This window comes from Manis pentadactyla, chromosome 3 (assembly GCF_030020395.1).
Source record: "Manis pentadactyla isolate mManPen7 chromosome 3, mManPen7.hap1, whole genome shotgun sequence".
Lineage (NCBI taxonomy): Eukaryota > Metazoa > Chordata > Mammalia > Pholidota > Manidae > Manis > Manis pentadactyla.
In genome coordinates, this window is record NC_080021.1 from 147927583 (window position 1) to 147949749 (window position 22167).

The window sequence follows — 22167 nt, forward strand, 5'->3', positions numbered from 1 at the left end:
TGAGCTCTAAATCCACTTTATCCATGCAGCCAAACTCCCACTTCACTCTCCCTAATAGTGATATTCTGGAGAGCCAAGCATTTTAAGTGTAACAAATTGCCATTGTAACAGCTGCAATTATAAGTAAATTTGATCTTGAAAGAAGCCAAGGAGCTGTAACTCAATAACTTTGCAACAAAGCTATCCTTCTAATAAGGATAAAGTACCACTGGGTTTTCCTGGGCACTTGGGCAGCTTCCTTTAACACTAGAAATGCAGGAGGGAGAAGTTCAAGGATACACTTCCCCTCCCTCCTGGCCGATTCATTAACCAACTTGTGAGCTTGTAAATTCATAAGTAACATCAAGGTTTATGAACACAAAGATAGATTTTTGATGTTATTTGAGTTAAACTGACTGATGAACCTAATCTGAACCATAATGCACCTACAAAAAAAAATGCTTCCCTGCTGACAACCTCAGAAACCATGTTCAGTCTCTACATGGGAGGAAAACAGGCCTGCTTCTAGAAACAAAATACCAGTTATGTTGCAAAATCACTTGGTTTTCTGTTTTCATGCACTGTTTGGCCACACATAACCAATTATTAACCTGTTCAGATAGCCTATAATGTCCTTTTATTACTATCTGAAGTTTATCAGTTCAACATTTTTGGTGCAATGTTAAATACAGAATTTTCTATGACAATTCTTATGTTAAAGAGGGGAGGGAAGCTTATCATCACAAAGGATTTTACAGAAGCTCATAAGTAAAATTTCATCTCTACCCTTAATTCTTATAAGACTGATAACACCACATCTTTTTTCTTTTACTAACATCTGATTATTCTTAGAGTTTCAAAAGTGTGAGGATCTGACAGATACTTAATTATTTCTGTTGAACAATTGCATTGATGAATAAAGCAAATACGCTTTTTGCTATCTCCAGCTCTTTTATAAATGCACACACACACGCATGGTGTGCACGCATGTAAATAAAATCAGCAAATTGTTTCTGCTTTCACAGAATATGCAAGAAGCAAGAAGAGACAAGCAGGTTTCATCCCAGTAGGCACCTGGCAACGGCTTCTCCTATTTGGCACAGATCTCTGCCCAAAACAAAAGCACAATCCTAAGGTGAAATTCATGCCCTCATCAGCCCCTCAGCTAACGAAACCCTGCATCAACCTGATTTACTGTTAAGCAACTTGACCTGGTGTAACCACTGCCACATAGCAACCCGATGAAATATTTATTGGAGTTGTTACTGCCTCTTGGAGTCTTCCCCTCTCTGAGATCCTTTTTACCCAATCTCACTTGCTTCCTTCCCATCAGATCTTTATCCTTGGTACTCAGAAGATAAGGGTGGATTATACATACCTGCTTCCAAGATGAGATGAAAAAATGAAAATATTTGTCCAACTTAGGAAAGAAAAATGCTCCAAACCCAGTTGGAAAAATAAAAATCCCCCCAAGGGCAGATATTTTAAACTATGAAATTCAAACAGTTTATGATATTTTTCTCAGGTTCCCAAAGTCAAAAAGGCAAAATATGGCTGGGGGCAGAAGATGGCGGCGTGAGTAGAGCAGCAGAAATCTCCTCCCAAAACCACACATATCTATGAAAATATAACAAAGACAACCCTTCCTAGAATAAAGACCAGAGGACACAGGGCAATATCCAGACCACATCCGCACCTGAGAGAACCCAGCGCCTCGCCAAGGGGGTAAGATACAAGCCCCGGCCCGGCGGGAGCCGAGCGCCCCTCCCCCCAGCTCCTGGTGGGAGAAGAGCAGGCAGAGCGGGAGGGAGACGGAGCCCAGGACTGCCGAACACCCAGCCCCAGCCATCCAGGCCAGAGTGCAGGGCCCTGGATACTAGGAAAACAGGGCAGCAAGAACAGTGAGTGGGCACCGGTGGCCTGGCGCTAGAGGACACCAGAAAAGCGAGTGACCATTTTTTTTTTTTTTTTTTTTGCTGCTGTTTTGTTTTGGCAAGCGCCTTTTGGAAGTCTTAAAGGGATAGGGATCCCAATACTAGGGAAACAGAGCAGCAAGAACAGTGAGTGGGCACTGGAGGCCTGGCGCCGGAGGACACCAGAAAAGTGAGTGACCGCTTTTTTTTTTTTCTGTTTTGTTTTGGCGAGCGCTTTTTGGAAGTCTTAAAGGGATAGGGACCCCAATACTAGGGAAACAAGGGCAGCAAGACCGGTGAGCAGATGCCTGAGGCTGGCGCCGGAGAATAAAGAAAAACGAGCGGCCACCTTTTTTTTTTTTTTTAATAAAAAAAATTTTTTTTTTTTTTGGTGGTCGTTGTTTTGTTTTGGTGGGTGCTTTTTGGAAGTCTTAAAGTGGTAGGGCAGGACACCTAATCCAGAGGTAGGGAATCCGGGGATCTCTGGGCACCCTAACCCCTGGGCTGCAGGGAGCAGGGAGGCCCCTTACGGAGATAAATAGCCTCCCAGCCGCTCCCCCTCCAACGCGACTCCACCACTTTGGAGCAGCGGCCCGAGCCAGGCCACGCCCACAGCAACAGCGGAGATTAACTCCATAGCAGCCGGCCAGGAAGCAGAAACCCTGTCTGCGCGCAGCTGCCCAGCACAAGCCACTAGAGGTTGCTGTTCTCCCAGGAGAGGAGGGCCACAAACCAACAAGAAGGGAAGTTCTTCCAGCTGTCACTCATCCCAGCTCTGCAAACTATTCCTATCACCATGAAAAGGCAAAGCTACAGGCAGACAAAGATCACAGAGACAACACCAGAGAAGGAGATAGACCTAACCAGTCTTCCTGAAAAAGAATTCAAAATAAGAATCATAAACATGCTGACAGAGATGCAGAGAAATACGCAAGAGAAATGGGATGAAGTCCGGAGGGAGATCACAGATGCCAGAAAGGAGATCTCAGAAATGAAACAAACTCTGGAAGGGTTTATAAACAGAATGGATAGGATGCAAGAGGCCATTGATGGAATTGAAACCAGAGAACAGGAACGCATAGAAGCTGACATAGAGAGAGACAAAAGGATCTCCAGGAATGAAACAATATTAAGAGAACTGTGTGACCAATCCAAAAGGAACAATATCCGTATTATAGGGGTTCCAGAAGAAGAAGAGAGAGGAAAAGAGATGGAAAGTATCTTAGAAGAAATAATTGCTGAAAACTTCCCCAAACTGGGGGAGGAAATAATCGAACAGACCACGGAAATACACAGAACCCCCAACAGAAAGGATCCAAGGAGGACAATACCAAGACACATAATAGTTAAAATGGCAAAGATCAAGGACAAGGAAAGAGTTTTAAAGGCAGCTAGAGAGAAAAAGGTCACCTATAAAGGAAAACCCATCCGGCTAACATCAGACTTCTCAACAGAAACCCTACAGGCCAGAAGAGAATGGCATGATATATTTAATACAATGAAACAGAAGGGCCTTGAACCAAGGATACTGCATCCAGCACGACTATCATTCAAATATGACGGTGGGATTAAACAATTCCCAGACAAACAAAAGCTGAGGGAATTTGCTTCCCACAAACCACCTCTACAGGACATCTTACAGGGACTGCTCTAGATGGGAGCACTCCTAGAAAGAGCATAGCACAAAACACCCAACATATGAAGAATCGAGGAGGAGGAACAAGAAGGGAGAGAAGAAAAGAATCTCCAGACAGTGTATATAACAGCTCAATAAGTGAGCTAAGTTAGGCAGTAAGATACTAAAGAGGCTAACCTTGAACCTTTGGTAACCACGAATTTAAAGCCTGCAATGGCAATAAGTACATATCTTTCAATAGTCACCCTAAATGTTAATGGGTTGAATGCACCAATCAAAAGACACAGAGTAACAGAATGGATAAAAAAGCAAGACCCATCTATATGCTGCTTACAAGAAACTCACCTCAAACCCAAAGACATGTACAGACTAAAAGTCAAGGGATGGAAAAACATATTTCAAGCAAACAACAGTGAGAAGAAAGCAGGGGTTGCAGTAATAATATCAGACAAAATAGACTTCAAAACAAAGAAAATAACAAGAGATAAAGAAGGACACTACATAATGATAAAGGGCTCAGTCCAACAAGAGGATATAACCATTCTAAATATATATGCACCCAACACAGGAGCACCAGCATAGGTGAAACAAATACTAACAGAACTAAAGGGGGAAATAGACTGCAATGCATTCATTCTAGGAGACTTCAACACACCACTCACCCCAAAGGATAGATCCACCGGGCAGAAAATAAGTAAGGACACGGAAGCACTGAACAACACAGTAGAGCAGATGGACCTAATAGACATCTATAGAACTCTACATCCAAAAGCAACAGGATACACATTCTTCTCAAGTGCACATGGAACATTCTCCAGAATAGACCACATACTAGGCGACAAAAAGAGCCTCAGAAAATTCCAAAAGATTGAAATCCTACCAACCAACTTTTCAGATCACAAAGGCATAAAACTAGAAATAAACTGTACAAAGAAAGCAAAGAGGCTCACAAACACATGGAGGCTTAACAACATGCTCCTAAATAATCAATGGATCAATGACCAAATCAAAATGGAGATACAGCAATATATGGAAACAAATGACAACAACAACACTAAGCCCCAACTTCTGTGGGACACAGCAAAAGCAGTCTTAAGAGGAAAGTATATAGCAATCCAAGCATATTTAAAAAAGGAAGAACAATCCCAAATAAATGGTCTAATGTCACAATTATCGAAATTGGAAAAAGAAGAACAAATGAGGCCTAAGGTCAGCAGAAGGAGGGACATAATAAAGATCAGAGAAGAAATAAATAAAATTGAGAAGAATAAAACAATAGCAAAAATCAATGAAACCAAGAGCTGGTTCTTCGAGAAAATAAACAAAATAGATAAGCCTCTAGCCAGACTTATTAAGAAGAAAAGAGAGTCAACACAAATCAACAGTATCAGAAACGAGAAAGGAAAAATCACGACGGACCCCACAGAAATACAAAGAATTCTTAGAGACTACTATGAAAACCTATATGCTAACAAGCTGGGAAACCTAGGAGAAATGGACAACTTCCTAGAAAAATACAACCTTCCAAGATTGACCCAGAAAGAAACAGAAAATCTAAACAGACCAATTACCAGCAACGAAATTGAAGCAGTAATCAAAAAGGCAAAATATAATGTAATGTATACTGACAACTTAGATTTACAAGGTACACATGTCACAAGAGTGATATAACTAAATAATTTTCCTCCAAATCATACCATTTATACTTGCAGCAACTTCTGACTGTGCCATTTGTCTCATGTCTGGTAGTGGATTGGGAATTTACAAAGAAATACCAAAACCTGCGTAGTACAAATCTACCTCACAGTGGACTTAAAAACATATTCCATTCAGTTTAAAGCAGCCTTACTCATCATCAAAACCTGATAAAACCCAAACATCCTTCGAGTGGTGAATGGATAACCAAACTGTGACAGATGGTAGACAACAGACTACCAGGCAGCAGTGAAAAGGAAGAAACCATTAAAACATAACCACCTTGCGGAATGAAACTGCAGACGCATTATGTTGACTAAAAGTATCCAGACTCTAAGGACTACTTCCTATATTACTGCCTTCCCATGACATTCTAGAAAAGGCAAAACTGTAGAGACAGAAAACACATCAGTGGTTGCCAGAAGCTGGGCAGCGGGGAAGGGAATGACTATAAAGGAGCCCAGGAGAACTTTTGGTAGTGCTGGAACGGTTCTGGATCTTGATTGTGGTAGTGGTGGTTACACAACTATATACATTCATAAAAACTAATAGACCTGCACACCAGAAAGGACTAATGTTACTCTATTTAAATTATACCTTAATTTTTAAATATAAATCCTTCAAACTTAATTTATGGTGGAAGATAAATCAGTGATTCCCTCTGGGGAGAGAAAACTGACCAGGGAGGGGTTTGAGGGAACAAGCAATATCTTGAAAGGGGTTCAGGTTATGTATGTGTATGCATTTGTTAAACCTCAAACACATGTATTTTAACACTTGTGAGTTTCCACTACATGTAAATTTCTATCAACAGAAAAAACTGAAAGCAAACACATTAATGACATGCACGCTGAAGTATTTGTGTGGAATGAACTGTCTGTAACTTACTTAGAAATGCATAAAAAATTAGATGAATTAAAGAGGGCTAAGTGCATAGGTATGCAATAAAGGAAGTGTAGAAATGTTAACGGTGGAATCTAGATGGTTAAGTACAGTGGTGTTCACTTTAAATTCTTTAATTTTGCTGTATGTTTGAAAATCAAAAAGAAATGGGGATAAAAATCAACTTTAAAGAATTAACATACATGATAAAAATAAAGATTTAAAGGATTTAATAAAAACATGCCATTAACTCTGAAAAAGATGTGAGGTATCATTTTTCCTATGACTATCCTTTTCCAGTCACATAATCTTATTCAGATTCAAAGCTTGTAAATTATGCCACAAAAGCAGAGCTGTGCTTGTCACTTCATGGGGTCTGCTCAACTGCAAACTTGAATTAGACACACAAGGCTGAGCATGGGCTCTACTTACTTACCCATTGATAGTAAGAGATGCCGATACCTTCACAGAATGGCTTCCTAAGCCCCTGCCACTGAAGTAACTCCTTATGCAGAGTGCTGGAATGGGTGCAGGGGAAAACTGCCTCTTAATTTTATTCCCAGAGCTGTAATCTCAGTGCTCCCCAAGGTCTGAGCTCGAGAGTCATGAAACTGTTAGAGGCCAGCTTTGTGTACTGGTGATTCATCTTGTTATCTTCACTTAGGTCTACACAAGGAACCTTTGCCCTCTTGGGGTAATTTAGCAGTCTCAGATTCCGTGCCAGGCTGGACTTCCGACCCTGTTCCTATCAGTTAATACCAAATACTGGTTAGAACTTAAACCTATGGGGTTGGAAGTTTCTCCTGCGGAGGAGAGCATTGCTACGACCACACTGCTTTAAAATTTCCCCGATCTCCAGATCTTCAAATGGTGTGGCTTTGCCTATAACCATACAATCTGAAAGACAACAGCTGATTAGAAGGCTTTCATTTAAAATGTGGCAGTTCAGTTTAGTTGTAGTGGCCTTCCACACCAACCCACACACCCCCTCTGTGACAGAGGTTTAAGGTCAGGTATACAGAGCTCAGTCACAGAGAAAATTGGCTTTGTCTCTCAGAATCAAGAACAGTGTGTGAAATGCTTTACAAGGAGCTGAAAGAGTTTGTCTTTCTACCAAACAACAAAGAAGCAATCACTGTGGGGCCGGCGGCTTTTAGGACTGGATTACAAAACTATTATTAGCTGGAAAACTAAACAGCCCAACAGACGTATATGGTACAACAAACAGCAGTTATCCTTTGCAGGTTCATACAGTAATGACAGTGTTTTCAAGGACTATTTCATGACATGGGGAACATGGGAAATCGTCTGATTTATTGTTGTCCCGGGATACAGGTAACCCCCATTTTTTGAAAGTTTATGTTAGGCTACTTTGATTTTAGAAAAGACCTGTATTAGTACCTATTTTCACTAACTGAAAGAAATCTGAAGAGGATTTTTGCTGTTAGGAAAAGCAAAAAAAAGGATTCAGCAGTTGCCTTGCAGCGAGCTCTTACAGAGTCAGAGTGCCCCCCATCCCCCAGCCCCTTCCTGGGGACCCGCACTCAGCCTCTCAGTGCCCAGCTGCCATAGCTTTGAACTGTTTTTGGAGGCACCTGTGCTTTATATCAATTTACTTTTGCATTGTTAGCAAGAGATGCCTAAAGTATCAGAAAAACTGAAAAGAGATTATTTTTTCATCTTGGAATGCTCCAAAAATATTTCCATACAAATTATTGGTAGTTGCTGCTTCAGTTTTATGCCATTTCAGCAAAAGCTTTCATAGGAACGCTTGAATTTTGGATATCAGGGGAAACCCTTTCTGGGATTTTGGTCAGTTTTTTACCCTTTGAGCTGTGTTTCATCACTCATACCAATGTCTCAGTATCACTATGATTTTCCCTAATTGTAATCTCAAAATGACTTAGATATAAATTAGGGTTGCCGGACTTACCAAATAATAACACAGGATACTCAGTTAAATTTGCATTTCAGATAAACAACAAGGAATTTAACAGGGGGCAAGTATGGCCCAGGCAATATTTAGGATGTGTTCAAACTAAAAATTTGTTCTTTTATCTGACAGCCCTAGATATAAATATAAACCTGAGATAATGTTAGCGAGAAGCATTTAAAAAATATATTAATTGATGCCTTCATAAGTCTCAGCTTTAGTGTGTTGTTAGTATTGCTTATGAGTATAGAGATTGGGACTGAAAACTGGGTCTATGGCTTCAGTCCTGGAATTTAGGTTTTGTAGATGGTAAGCTGCATGGGGCAATGACTAGGTCTGCTTTAGTTTTAACTTTGATGTCCAGCCTAGTACTTGTATACATAATAAGCTCTCAAAATTTCCTGTGGAGAAAGCACATGAATGAGTGGGTGATCTCTGGATAACTCTCTCGTGCTACCTCATCCCAGAAGACCAATTTTCCTTGCTTTAAGGAATAAAGACAGTTTTTCCCAATCCTCCAAGAAGGCTCCATCTTTGTCGTTCTCTCTATGCATCGGTGGGTTGAAGAAGGGCTTTCCATGGTCCAAAGTGTGAGTCTGAAAAGCCTGTCCACATGAAACAGACATTTCTGGAACATTACATCTAAAGCAAAGGGTGCCCTTGGCTGGGGCCTCGTAAATCTGTCTTTTTAAATTTTTTTTTCCTTTTAATGTCTTTTTTTATTTATTTTTATTTTTTATTTTGGTATCATTAATCTACAATTACAGAAAGAACATTATGTTTACTAGGTTCCCCCCTTCACCAAATCCCCCCCACATACCCCTTCACAGTCACTGTCTATCTGCGTAGTAAGATGATGTAAAATCACTACTTAGTAAATCTGTCTTAAGGACACAGTCCTGTTACTTGCCTGCTCACTTTGCTAGTCTTTTGTACTTTTTTGGTGGGGGTAGATGGCAACCTGGGTTTGACAACTCACACATAAAAAGGCTTGCTTAGCTTTGCCAATGGATTAAAAAACAATCTGCATGTACACCGACAATTTTCATTCATTTTACCCATTCTTGATTCAATCTGATTTTATTTTTGGCCTCTTCTACCCACCATCCCCTACCCTCTCGCCCACCTAATATATTTCTCATTTCTAATTTCCCTGGCTATGCTTTCAAATTTTTTTCTATTGTTGTCTTCTATTGTTCCTACCACTTTTGGAAGGTATTCCATTTCTCCAGAAACCACATAAAGTAATTCCTTAGAAGAACTTGTATTAAGCACAGTGTTTCACTATTCAGAATTGCCTTCTGGAATTCATGATCATTGATAATAACAACCACTGTTCTCATCATCAGACCCTTATGTCTGTAAGACACGTACCGTGGAGACAAAGAGGGATGTTCCTTGTTCCCTGTGTGCCACTTGCATTGCTAAATAGGTAAAGTCTCTAGCAACCTCAAGCCTAGCCAGATTAATCTGAAGTCTGATTGCAAAATCAGCTCTTTCAGATAAAACCAATTAGGGGGAGAACAGAATGTGTTAAGAAATATTCAAAATATTGGGGAGAAAGGAAGAGGGAGGAAGTCTGGAGAGACACTAGGACAGAGAATATGAAAAGGGTACATCTGATGGGCAGTGTGGACCAAAGCAAAATCACGAGTGACATTGGTTCAAGATGGTGATTAATGGATTGGATACTAAAAAATAGCGTATCTGCTCCATGATTTCAAAAGAGAAATAAGCCCAATGAGGAGGGACATGCAAATATCAACTCTGAGCTGGTAGCAAAGCTGAGACCAGAATCCAGATATCCCAAGTCCCATCAATGCCTCTTTCATTTTATAACAGTGTCTCTCCATGTGGCTATTCCCATGTCTGTACTAAAATGAAATAGTGCTGTATATGTCACCAAAAAAATGATTTAAGTTCTAGGGAATAAGAGAAAATTAAAGAAAAATATAGCTTTATTACTATCTCTGTCATTTATTTTCCATAAAATTTTATTTTAAAAAAAGATCTACTCATTCATTCATTCTTCTACTGATGGTTTGCTATGTGCCAGATATTATCCTAGGTCAAAAGAACATAGTTAACAAGATGCTTGGGTTCCTGCCCCCAGACACTCACACTCGGAGTTTATATCCTGCAAGGAGAAAAACCAACAACAATCATACAGAGAAACAGTATGGTTTTGGATTCAGATGGGTAAACAAAGAGGAAATTGACATGTTAAAGCTAGACAGCAGGAGGGCAGATAAGATTAAGTCTATTCTAGCAAGCGTGATTATGGAAGGTCCTTCAAAGCAGGTGACCTTTGCTTTTATATGTGATGGATGAGAGGACATCCATTACGCAAAGGCCAAAGGACATAAAGTCCAGGCAAAGGAAAAAACGGAACCAGTTTAGGGTTTTGAAGGAGAAAAAGGACAATGTGGCTGCATGTGATAGCAAAACAGGGCATTTCAAAGCCTAGCTCTGGGAAGTAGGAAGAGGCCAGATCATGATGGCCCTAAAGATCATTAAGAAAAAATGGGTTTTATTCCAAAGTCAATGGGAAGTCATTGAAAGATAGAACCTTTGTATATCTTAAGAAGCTTACTCTCTGTGAAGAATGATTATAGAAGAATGAGAGTGGAAATGAAGGCAACTGCAGTGGTCCAGGTTAAAGACAACGGTGGGATTAACCAGGCTGGTGGTGGTGCAGGAAAGGAAAGCCCACAGCTGCGCAGCTGCGCAGCTTCACGGTAAATTCTAGTGGCAGAGCCAGCTGGATCTCTCATTGGTTTTTTGAGGGAACGAGGAAAAGAGAAAGAATAGACTGCTCTATTTTTGGCTTGAGCAACCAGATAGATCAAGGTGCCATTTACTGGGAAAGACTAAATTTGAGGGCCATGGGGATGGATAAGAATTAAAGTATCGTATATGTCATACTTTATTGTAGATGCTTACTGGCCATCTAATAGGAGATGTCAGGTAGGTGAGAGAAGGAGATATGATTTGAAGCAAGGACAACAGCATAAAGGTGAGCCCTGGGCTCTCTTGGCTTTATAGGTAAAATAGAGCAGGTACCATCAACCAAGACACAAGGTGCAGGGAAGGCAGGGAAAAAAACTGGGAAAACGTGGTCTCAAGAAACTATTTGTTGTTTGAACATAAAATATAAATGGGAACATATATGTTTCAAGAAGGAGGAATGATCAACCACCAAGTTAAATGAATGGTAGAGTCAGATGAGAACAGAGATAAATGATGTCATTGTTGATGTCAACAAAAGCGGTCTCACAGTTTTTTAAAAAACATATGGTACGGAACGGTAACTATTAAGAATTATTTGTACGTGTTTGTGTATCTTTCCAAAACTACCCTGCAAGAAACTACACACATATAGAGGTCTTTTTTTGTTGTTTGACCATAAAATATAAATGGGAACATACATGTTCTTTGAATATTGGTTTTTTTACTTTACATACTATTTTGAAGCTCTTTCCTTTTCAGCTATGTATACGTTTGTGGCATTGTTTTATTGTCCATTACTATTTGTTATAAGGATTTAACCTATGCTTTTGATCTTTTTTTATAGGTACAATTCATTCTACTGTATTCTACTGTATATTTCTCTAAGTACACGAACAATGATGAGTCTTCCAATGAGGGTTGAATCAATGGACAGAGAGGTAAAGTGTTCATCTTACAGAGATCAGAGCAGGAACTAAGATCCAAAAATTCCTTCTGCTGCCTCATATTGCATCCTTTTATGTTGTAAGCATGTGATAGACCTGAGCACAGAAACAAAAGCCCAACTGCTTATTAAGAAATCAGGCCTTTCCAATGGTGACATTTTAATTGGATTGCTTATTTACTCTTGCATTTATTAAAATAAATACACAAACCAGTATGACTCCAAAGCCAGACAATTAAAATGGCTTTGAGTTTTGTTGTTTTTGTTGTATCTGGCTTTCATTTGTTTTTTGTGGTTTTGTTTTGCTGTTTTCTCTTACTCCCTAGGTGTGCTTTTATGTACTTTATCTTCACTTGCTCAGAAGTTCAACAGAAGTTTGTGGCTCCAAAATTCCCTTCTTAAGTCCTGTTACAGACTGAATGTTTGTGTTCCCCTAAAGTTTATATGTTGAAAACTAATATCCAGTGGGATGGTATCTGGAGGTGGGGCCTCTGGGTGATGAGGTCCTGAGAGCAGAGGCCTCCTGAGTGGGACTGGTGCCTCATGAGAGACCCCAGAGAGCTCCTTCACCCCTTCTGCTACGTGAGGACACAGCAAGAGGACGGCTGTCTATAACTAGGAAGTGGGTCTACCAGACACCAAATCTGCCAGGACTCCCCAGCCACCAGGACTATAATAAAATTCTATTTTATTATAGTATAATATAGTAAAACTCTAGTAAAATAAGTATAACTATAATAAAACAGCATAATATAACTATAGTAATACAATAGTATAACTATAATAAAAATAGTATAACTATAATAAAATAAGCCACCCAGTCTACGTTTATAAGCAACCCAAACTAGGACAAGACCTACCTAGAAATTCAGAAAGTTCCCACTGTGCTGCATTTTCTAAATCCAGCATGTACTTTTTCAGAATCTGATACCCAAGAAATACCACATAAACTAGGAAAATGGTATTTTACATTCTGTACCTTTCCTTCAAGTAGCTAAAGCGATGTATGCAAAATTCATAATCTATCCTTTCCACTTCCCCCCAAAAAAATCCCTCTTCCTATTTTGATGTGACTATTGCTTTGCCATTTTTTTTTTCTTTGATTTCCACTGTTTCCTCCAACTATCATTTCCTGTTAAGACTGTTTCTCTCAGTGCAGAGAAAACTGGGCAAGCACAAGAGAAGCTCGTAGGAGTCCTCTGTCTTGTCCTGACCAGCAGCATTTGCTTGAATGGCTTGAGCCTATTAAATATGCCTAAAAGATATTTGTATTTCAATGGGAAAACTAAGACCCAGAAAAATATTTGCCCTATTATTTTCTATCTGGCCCACCTCACTCATTCTTGTTATCTGCACTCCCACTGTAGACATGTGAGTTTATAACTTTTCAAAATGAAGTACTGCCGAGAGCTCTCTAAGAAAGGTTTGACAACCTTTCCAAAGTAGCTGGGAATTTTCACTCCTGTCTGTAAGGGATTTGCGTCGTGATCCAAATTTTCTCATCTGATAATCCAGCAGTGAACAATCTGACTCTTGGGATTCTGACCATGCAGACATCTGGGAGACCTGGAAACGGGATAGAAAACAAGGGGAGGTGGAGAACACGGTGGGATCTGTACCCACATCTCTCTTCCCTTCTCTCCCAAACCCCTAGCCACCTTGCCACCATAAATGTGTACCACAGATTGCACATTTATGGCCAAAATGCTTCTTCCTGGAGTACATGCATTCCAGTGGGGTTTTCAAAGGCACAGAAATGCTATCAAGAGCCAAAGACAGGAATGTTCTATAAGTCACATTTCATAGCTTGTAAAGTGGTAAAGAAGGGAGCCTAGGATGCAAGAGCCCCCCCAGCATGCCTCTTGACCACCATGTCCATGTCCTCTCTCTGCTCACCATTGGATTCAAGGTCATGCTGCTTCCAGAATCCAGGGCAGCCTCAAGTTATCTAGTGGCTATTTTCCTTCACTCCCGAGATGCTGAGAGGCGAATGTGCAGTGATCATGGTGGTGACACGTGCTAAGGACACAACACTTCAGGGACTTGTCTGAGTGCACAGCCACTGTCACCCTGCCTTAACCTGCCAGGACTGTCCCCCCTGCTGGGTGAGCATGAGCCCAGGGATGTTACATTATAAAAGTGCACTTCACAAGAGAAAGCCAAACTGTTAAGTTATTATCACATTTAAAACTGAAAACCTGAAAATTAACCTGCCAGAACAAAGAGTCCATAAGGGTACCAGCTGGAATAAGGGCAGGTGTGGTGAGAGGAAATGGAGCCATGGCCCCAACACGAGGCCCCTGAACTCAGGTGAAACGAATGCCCAACTGCATTAGGCCCACTGGAACCTTGTTAGTAAAAAGGCATGGCTGTGACTCATGCATGTGAGCCAGGTAAGACTGAGCTCAGACACTTCTGAGCACATGCTTCCAACTAAATATGGTTTCTTTACCTCCAAAGATCCACTAGAAGGCCAGGAGTATGTAAACACTTTACACGTGGTTTGTCTGCCTCAGCATTAAGAAAAAGAGCTAAACTCATGTGTGGGTGTCTCCATGGATCAATCACAGATCCACCCACAGTGAAGCTAAAATAATTCCAAAATTATAAAGTGAATCCGTGGGGAAATGGGATTTGACTAACAAAAACTGGATTTGTGTAACTTTGCAGGAATGCAGCCATCCTGCATGTGAGGTACTGCAACACTCTTATTTATTCCATCACATGTATTTTACTTTTGAGGCAAAAAGAAACTCCAGCCATCTGCAAATCAAATCCTGGGCCTGATAGGTACCATCCCAGATGAGTAAGGAATGCAACCTTCCCTTTCTTCTTTCACTGGGCTGATGTCATCTCTGATCTTGCTACCTACCTCTAACCTGCATTTCTCTCTTCCCTTCCTTTCCCATTACCTCTTTGTCATTATACAATGTGCATAAGTGCTCTGCTTTAAAATTCCCTTCAAAGGAAATGGCTCATGTATTAAACCTTACAAACGGGCAATATCTCCATGAGCTTAAACTTTGCACTTAATTCTGGGCCACATTTACAGACAGACAATTACTGCTCCCAGAGGAAAAGTGAGGGGCTTCAAGTACTTAAAGAGCTGTATATATAAGTCTAGAAGGCAAAAGTAGATCCAGTGGGTAGGAGACACAAGCAAGCAGATTATAACTCGACAAGTTAAATCTCTTCAATTACAGAAAGGCTTGCCTTGTCCAGTACTGAACTCTGTCATCGGGCTTAACAGACCTGAAAAAATTCCTCATAGGAGTACAATGGAGGGTATGGCAGCACTGGATAGGAAAGAGGTAAGTCTAAGTCTAAAGAGCCTACTATTCTGCAATGAATAGTATTATGAGACTCATTTGTCCATAATGGAAGTACACAGCTATACACATCCATGTGATAAGATGGCTTCACTGAAGCTGAATTTTAGGAAGAAATAAGACAGGACATGGGCCCATCCCTCATCCCATAAGCAGGTAGTAATTCTATCCTACATTTGGATAAAAACTGACCAGCAAACAGATTTGAACACAGAAAAAGGACTGGAAAAGATAAGAGGCAAGGACCAGGTCCTTCAAAATCTAATGGGCAAAGGAAGCTGTAAAAGTCTACTCTAATAGGAAATTGAAGATTCTGGTTTTTCTGTTTTGGGTGAGGAGGAAGAGAATGGAAGAAATTATCTCCTGAGCCCTGCCTGTGTCTAAATGGGCAGCTAAAAACTATACAGCTTCTTCTCCAAAGAGCTCCTACAGACAACCTCCTCCTTGACCAAAATCCTGCAGAGCTGGCAAAGATTTCTACACAGATGAATGAGAGGCTTCTGAGAATGTTACTTCAAGACTAGTCTTTCTGGAATTTAGCTTAAATCTCTTGGAGAAAAGCTGGTTAGTCAAAAACAAAGACATGAAAAAGAATACTGTAAGATTCACTGGGCCAACTGCCGTAATATCGTACCAACACTTCCTCCAAAACTGCGTTATTAATGTACTAGTGATGATATCTTAGAAGGCTGTGCATCTCTGTCATTTCAAAAGCTAATCATAACATCTTGTTAACATATGGGACTCAGGTTATTACTGTTCTCCAGGCTTATGTGCCCCAGTTGACCACAGCATTTTCTCAGCACCAGGAGGGCTGTTGGTAGAATGTTGCTACTTTTGTATTTCCTTCTTTAGAATCCTCTAAGTCAAACTGAGGAGGAGGGATAAAAGGGCCATATAACTTACTGCAAAAGTAAAAGCCAGGATATGTTTAGTGTATTTCCTACAATTCACTGGTGGATTTTCCCTTTCTTGAGAAAATGGTGATCAAAAATAACTTTATGCATGGCCAGTGTTTTCCACCAAATCATTTCACATGGTCCTATCACCCTGCACACAAATGTTCCTCCACTCAGGCACTCAAATCATCTGCTACACACACACCCAAATTAAGGAACAGGAGGCTAAGGAAGCAAGTCACACAGACACAAGCTTTACACTCCCGATGAGGTCTGCTGGGAGTGACAAATATAAATCATGGTCTCAAAGTAACTCCCCTCAAACCCTTATTAATCATAACAGGGAAAATAGTCATTTTAAAGTAGAGAAAACTGGCAGGCACCACCACCCGTACTCCAGTGACCAACGCTAAAGGCATGAGCAATGAAACAAGTCGACATCAGGTGCCTGCTGACCTGACGCGCAGAGCAGAACACGGCGCTTCTCTGGGGTTCCTGCTACGCCTGAATCTAATCATGAGATTACAAGATCTACAAAATCACTGGCCTGTACTCTTCACAGACTCTGAGTCATGGAAGATGAAAAAAGAAGAGAATGGAAGGAAGAATGAGAGAGTATACAAAGGGCACTTGAAAAATTACAACTAGATGTGATCCTGGCCCAGAAAAGAGACCACTGGCAATATATGAATAAAAATCTGTAGATTAGGTAACAATATTAAATCAGTGCTCATACCCAGAGTTTTATCAGAGTGTTAACTGTCATACTTTTGGTTATATAACAGAATGTCCTTGGTTTTGATAAATATGTAGTGAAATAAATAAAGGGGATCATGTCTATATTTGCTCCCAGATTTTCAGAAAAAAGAATTGTATACATATATACCTTTACATCCATATATGTGTACATGTGTACAGATAGAAGGGACAGAATATGACTAAGTAAGTATGCAAATATGTAAATGTTAGTATTTGGGGAATCTGGGAAGCTTTTCCTGAAATTCCTCATAACATTTTTGCAACTTCTAAGTAATTTTTTTTTTTTTTAATTAAAAAGGAAAAATAACCTAAGTGGTCCTATGCTGTTTGAGGAAGGGGACTGTAGTGGACCTCTGTCTCCTCTGCTCCCATCCCCGACACTGAGAAGCTCCGTAAAGTCCTGGATTTCCCTGAGAACTAGTGTGGGGGACCCTGAAGTGAGCTCCCTCAGGGCACCACTGTCTCTCCAAATTGCCAGAGCCTAACACAGGGCCTGGCATATACCAGAGACTCAAGATATGGCCAATGAAGGAATGAATGAATGCACTGTAAGAAATACCTGTTGTGGGTCAAGCCCAATTTGTGGTGCTCCACCTCCAAAGCTGGTAGCATATGGCCCTCTTGTATAAACAGCTAGGTGGGAATGAGGGGCAAAAGACAACTGAATGAAGAAGGGGAATTGAGCACCCTAGAGCTGGCCTGAAACGGCCCTGCTCCTCTAGACTGGGGGAAGAAGGGCATACATTCCAGGTACTATGTGTTCCAACACCCAAAGTCCCATTGGATCATGCATAAGCTATTTGATACACTGAGATAAGAAGAAATGGAGACCAAGATTTCCCAAGATAACATAAACACTGAAATAGCTCCATATTTAGTAAATCCTTCATCATGAACACAATGCCTCATTACATTCCGTTCTTACCTCCCAAACCAACTAGTACTTGGAGTTTCAAGTCTAAATAGACTATGCCCATGAGGTCTGAAATTGGAATCGTTTTACTTACCAAAGTTCAAGAAAGCTTTGAAAAAGTTAACAGATGAAAAACGTGACTTTGCTTCAAAAATTTAGCTATTTAAAGAACATCCTAACAAACTGCTGTTTCAGAAGCATTCAATTCTGAATAGAGATGAAGGGGAAAAAAAAACAATCTACAGACCACTGAAGTGTTAAGTATTAGTGGATGTTCCTATAATCCACAGAAAACTGGGACCTACAAGAAATGTGCTTTTTCTAACCACCAAGATATGATTTCACGATCATGAACACTGTGTGGCAATATTCCAGAAAAAAATTAAACAAGGTGAACCATAGCACATACCAGAGGGTAAGACTCCAAACTGCAAACTTGATTTGCATATTAATTCAAATAAGGACCTTGTGCTTTATAAGGAATGTAATTTTCAATGAACCTCCCAGTGAGATTGCTATACTTATTGGTAGGGAGAGTGGTTCACCAATTTATTTAAAAATGAGCTCATATGGCAAACCCAAGTCATAAAGGGCAGAAAAAAAAAAGCCCTTCCTCATCAATAAATAATAAACAGTGAGCCTGCAGAGGAACTGGAGTAGGCTGGCACAGGTGTCATCTCTTCCTCTTTACTTGCCACGTATGGGACACCACGCAGTTCTGTGTCAGAGTCAGAGCCTTCCTCTGACTTAGTAGGGACGGATATTTAACTTACCCTCAGAGTTTCAGTCGCCAGTTACTAGTTTCTTTGTTCCTAACACCCTTCAGCTTCCAATTTCCCAGTTCAAAGCAGTCCCACATCTCTAAAAGAGACTGTAAGAACCTGGACATATCATATCTCCTTATAGGTACTTCCAGAGAAATGCCGTCGGTATAACCAAAAGAACTTAAGAGTAAAGATGATGTGTAGGAAAGATACCTGCTGAGCCCCCAAGAGTAAAGCCAGCTTTGTCCCTTCTGTGCTCAGTATCCTGCCTATGTCAGACATGGTCTAGGCCTTGGGCTGTCAATGACACAACCCTGTTGATGTCAGCTGAAATCACAAGGACTCACGGTGACCTGAGGCCTGACCTAGGGTTCTGGAAGAGGCAGAACCTTTGGACAGAACCTCAGATCTGTATGCAAACAGATAAGATGGTGTGGTATTCTTCATACTTCAATACTTCTGACTCAATGTCCATCTCCCCCACATACAGGCCTTCTCATTTCCCCAAGAGAACCCCATACTTATAAAACCCCTCAGCTGTTCTACAATTAGGTTGATAATGGCGCTTCAGTAAAAAGCAAGCCACTGTCTATTTTTGTCTGAAGAGGAAGCCAACACACTGGAACATAGGACAGTATGAAAGTTCTTGAAATTTGAGCCTGCATGCAGGTCATCAGTTCTTAGTGTGATATTACCAATGAAAAATGCAGAAGCTTTGCCTCTTGGTCCCCATCCAATTGGTTCTTCTTACCTTTGGTTCCATTGAAATGAAACTGTGGGTTCCTCTGCTCGAGAGAACTGACCTTTTAATCGTCCTGCTATGGTAGAAGTGGTAGTAGTCTTTCAGGGCCCCGATCTGCAAGGACAGGAGAGGATGGGCAAAAGAGAGTTAATGTATAAAAACTGCCGTCTGTTTTCCTGTTTTCATTAAGATAAGGACACAAAACAAAAAAGGTCCATAAATTATGCAGTAGCCTGCTATGCTCAAATGTTACTTGAACCTTGGTGATCACTTTTCCAAAGGACACGTGATATGAAATGGAATGTCCTTGAGGCAGTGACTACAGAACTAAAGATTATGAGGGGGCAGCTTAGCCTCTGCCTATCTCCCATTTAATGTTTAATTTATATGCAGCATTTTAAATAATTCTGTATCAATTTATATCCAAATGTGGGAAAGAGGGGGGAAAAATCAAATAGCTATCTGGTTGTAAAAACACCCTGCACTCTGTTTGCTCTGAGAAATGTGCAGTGAAGGACCTTGTTAGATTATTTATATCATTAAGTTGAAACAAGTCCTAAGCAGTTGATCATTCATAAAGAAAACACCAGTTTGTTTCCTGACTTCAGTACATGGTATAAATACATAGCAGTTATTCACTGATTGCAAAACTAAAAGTGGAAGGGCAATTTCTAAAACAAAACGAAGATCACACATCCAAGCTTCCTGTGCAAAAATTGTTCTATTTTAACCACTTTTTCTGCGAATTAGTCTTCCCGGTGGTGTACCCCTTTCTGTAATTAAAAAAAGTTAGATCTGTTTAGGAGAGCTTTGAAAATAAGTACCTGATCACTCTAGAAAAACAAATGAACAAAATTCCAATCATGTTCTCTCAGTTTATGAAATGTGGGTCGCATAATGAAAACAGGACAATACAACAAATGAAGAGAGGGGTTGTTGGTTCTACTTCCAGCTGACACTCACCACAAGTGGCTCCTTGGCTAAATCACATATACTTACTGTGTCTCAGTTTCCATTTCTATAATATTGGACTCTGGCTTACTTAATTCCTAAGATCACTGCAACTCTCAAACCCCATTCTTTAACACTGACTTTCCTTGCTTAGGGCAAATGCATTAAGTGGCCATTTCTCCAGAACACCATGACTCTGCCCGAAAGTATGACCATCATTGGGATGTTTTCCAAATGGGACAATTCAAAAGTTGGGTTTTTCTAATTAAGGGGAAAAAAAGTCATTGGCCCAGTTTAATTTTTCCAGATAAAAGGTTTACTTCTTATTCCTTTCTTTTCTTCACATTCTCAGTCATGATCCCACCCTTCCAGTAAGGAGAATCAATCCAATTTTTGTGCCATTTAAGAGTCATTTCCTCACTAGGATTTTAAGCTCTAAATGAATGTCTCTAACTGTCATTAAATTTGAAAGTCTGAAGTCTCACATCTTTGACTCAAGTGGTAACTACCCAGATGTACTCAGAAAAAATCCTGGATTCTGAAAACAAGTAGGGAATGAGGATGAGAAAACTCCAGCTGAAAACTCCAATCTCAGTGATCCTTGACTCTGAAGCAGCAAATGAGAAAGAGGGCACAGATGCTAGCCCCAGTCTCCAAGAGTGTTTCAAGGAGGGATTTACAGGCTAATTTTAAGATTCCAGAGGACTAAGGGTAAAATTCAGGAGGGGCTATCTAATCCTTTATAAGAAAATCTTAAAATCCCAAGAAGCTTAGAGCTTTCATCTCATGTAGATTTTGTCAAGATTGCTCTTTGGGTACACACAGCAGTTCTTGTGGAAAGGAACACAGAATCTTTAAGGAAGAACTTTATGCAGAACTGATCACCAATGTGAAAAACGCCAGTGTGTTAAAGACCACATCCACTCAGCTATAATAGAACCTCTTTGATGATCAGAAATGACTGAATTCAACTTAACTACTAAGTTCCAACTGTGGAAGGACTATAGCCTGAGGACATATTCAGATCCTCTGTTGGTACAGACTGGAATCCTGGCCTACTGTGGTGTACAGGAGGCTGGAAAACAGAATGCTTGTCCTGACTTGCTGTGATATTGGAGACATCATTTAACTCCTTTGAGCCTTGGTTTCCTGAGCTGTGAAATAAGGACACCAGAGGTATAGTAAACAGAGACTGGGCATCAGAGTCTCATGGGGAATAATTATGTTTACAGGTTAGTGTGGTTGTAAGAACTAAATGTAGCAAGAGCTGCACTGCCTGGTCAAGTCCTTGCGTCAGACACAGTACGGGTCAGAAGGTTATCAGTTTTCCTTCTGAATTTAAATTTAAGTCCTACCTTCTCCTGCCTCCAAGCCTTTAATTAACACCTCACGTCTCTTGGTCAGGATTCCTCTTAGTCTACCAAGGTCTTAGCGTCTGGCTGCCAGGTTCCTGGGCATCCATTTGCACATCCTGTTTCACTGCTGGGTTGGTAAGAAGTTATCGAAGAGTGACAGGGGCCTGGGGCAGCTTCCTCACCCCTCGGCCTCCTGGCTGAGGCAGAAGCGGAGGCTCTCCTGAGGTCCCATTCTGTGGTATGGCTTCAGGGGACATTTGTGAAAGGCTGGCTCTCCTGATTGATTCCAGAAGCTATTTAACAGTCTGTACTGACCACTTCCCAAAGTAAAACAGCTAGTGGATTTAGTAGAAGGCTCCATACTAAGTTTAAAACTGGATAGTTTAGAACTTCTGAAAAAGAAGCTATTTATTTACACAATCTTAGATAACTTAGTGAGTTATGTACCTCAAGTCATGGATTGTAGGCCCCAGTGAGCCACAGGCCACTCGATGACCCATGGTTTCTGTTCTGACGTCCTGTCAGATGACTATATTTGCTTTTAAGTCTTCTCAGAGCCATTGGCACCATCCTCCTCTCTTAAATCTACACAGCAGTTGGAATAAGGCCACAAATTGCAAATTTGGCTATGTCATATGTCATACCCCTGCCTAAATCCTTTAGTGGTTTCCCTTTGCTCCTGAAATAAATAGTAATAGTTAACATTTAATATTATTTAATAATAGTTTGTTATTTAAAAGCAAA

The 22167-nt window shown here is 40.5% G+C and overlaps 1 protein-coding gene across 6 annotated transcripts in view; it reads right to left on the reverse strand.

Annotated features, from left to right (window-relative positions):
* PCSK5 (proprotein convertase subtilisin/kexin type 5) overlaps positions 1–22167 on the reverse strand; it is a 452855-nt gene that overhangs the window by 389673 nt on the left and 41015 nt on the right. For 5 of the 6 annotated variants that reach the window (XM_036893448.2, XM_036893449.2, XM_057498569.1 and 2 more), the window contains exon 2: positions 19127–19231. In XM_036893448.2, coding sequence (XP_036749343.2) covers positions 19127–19231 — 105 coding nt within the window. The remainder of the gene's footprint in view (positions 1–19126; positions 19232–22167) is intronic. The other variant, XM_057498570.1, reaches the window with a different exon arrangement.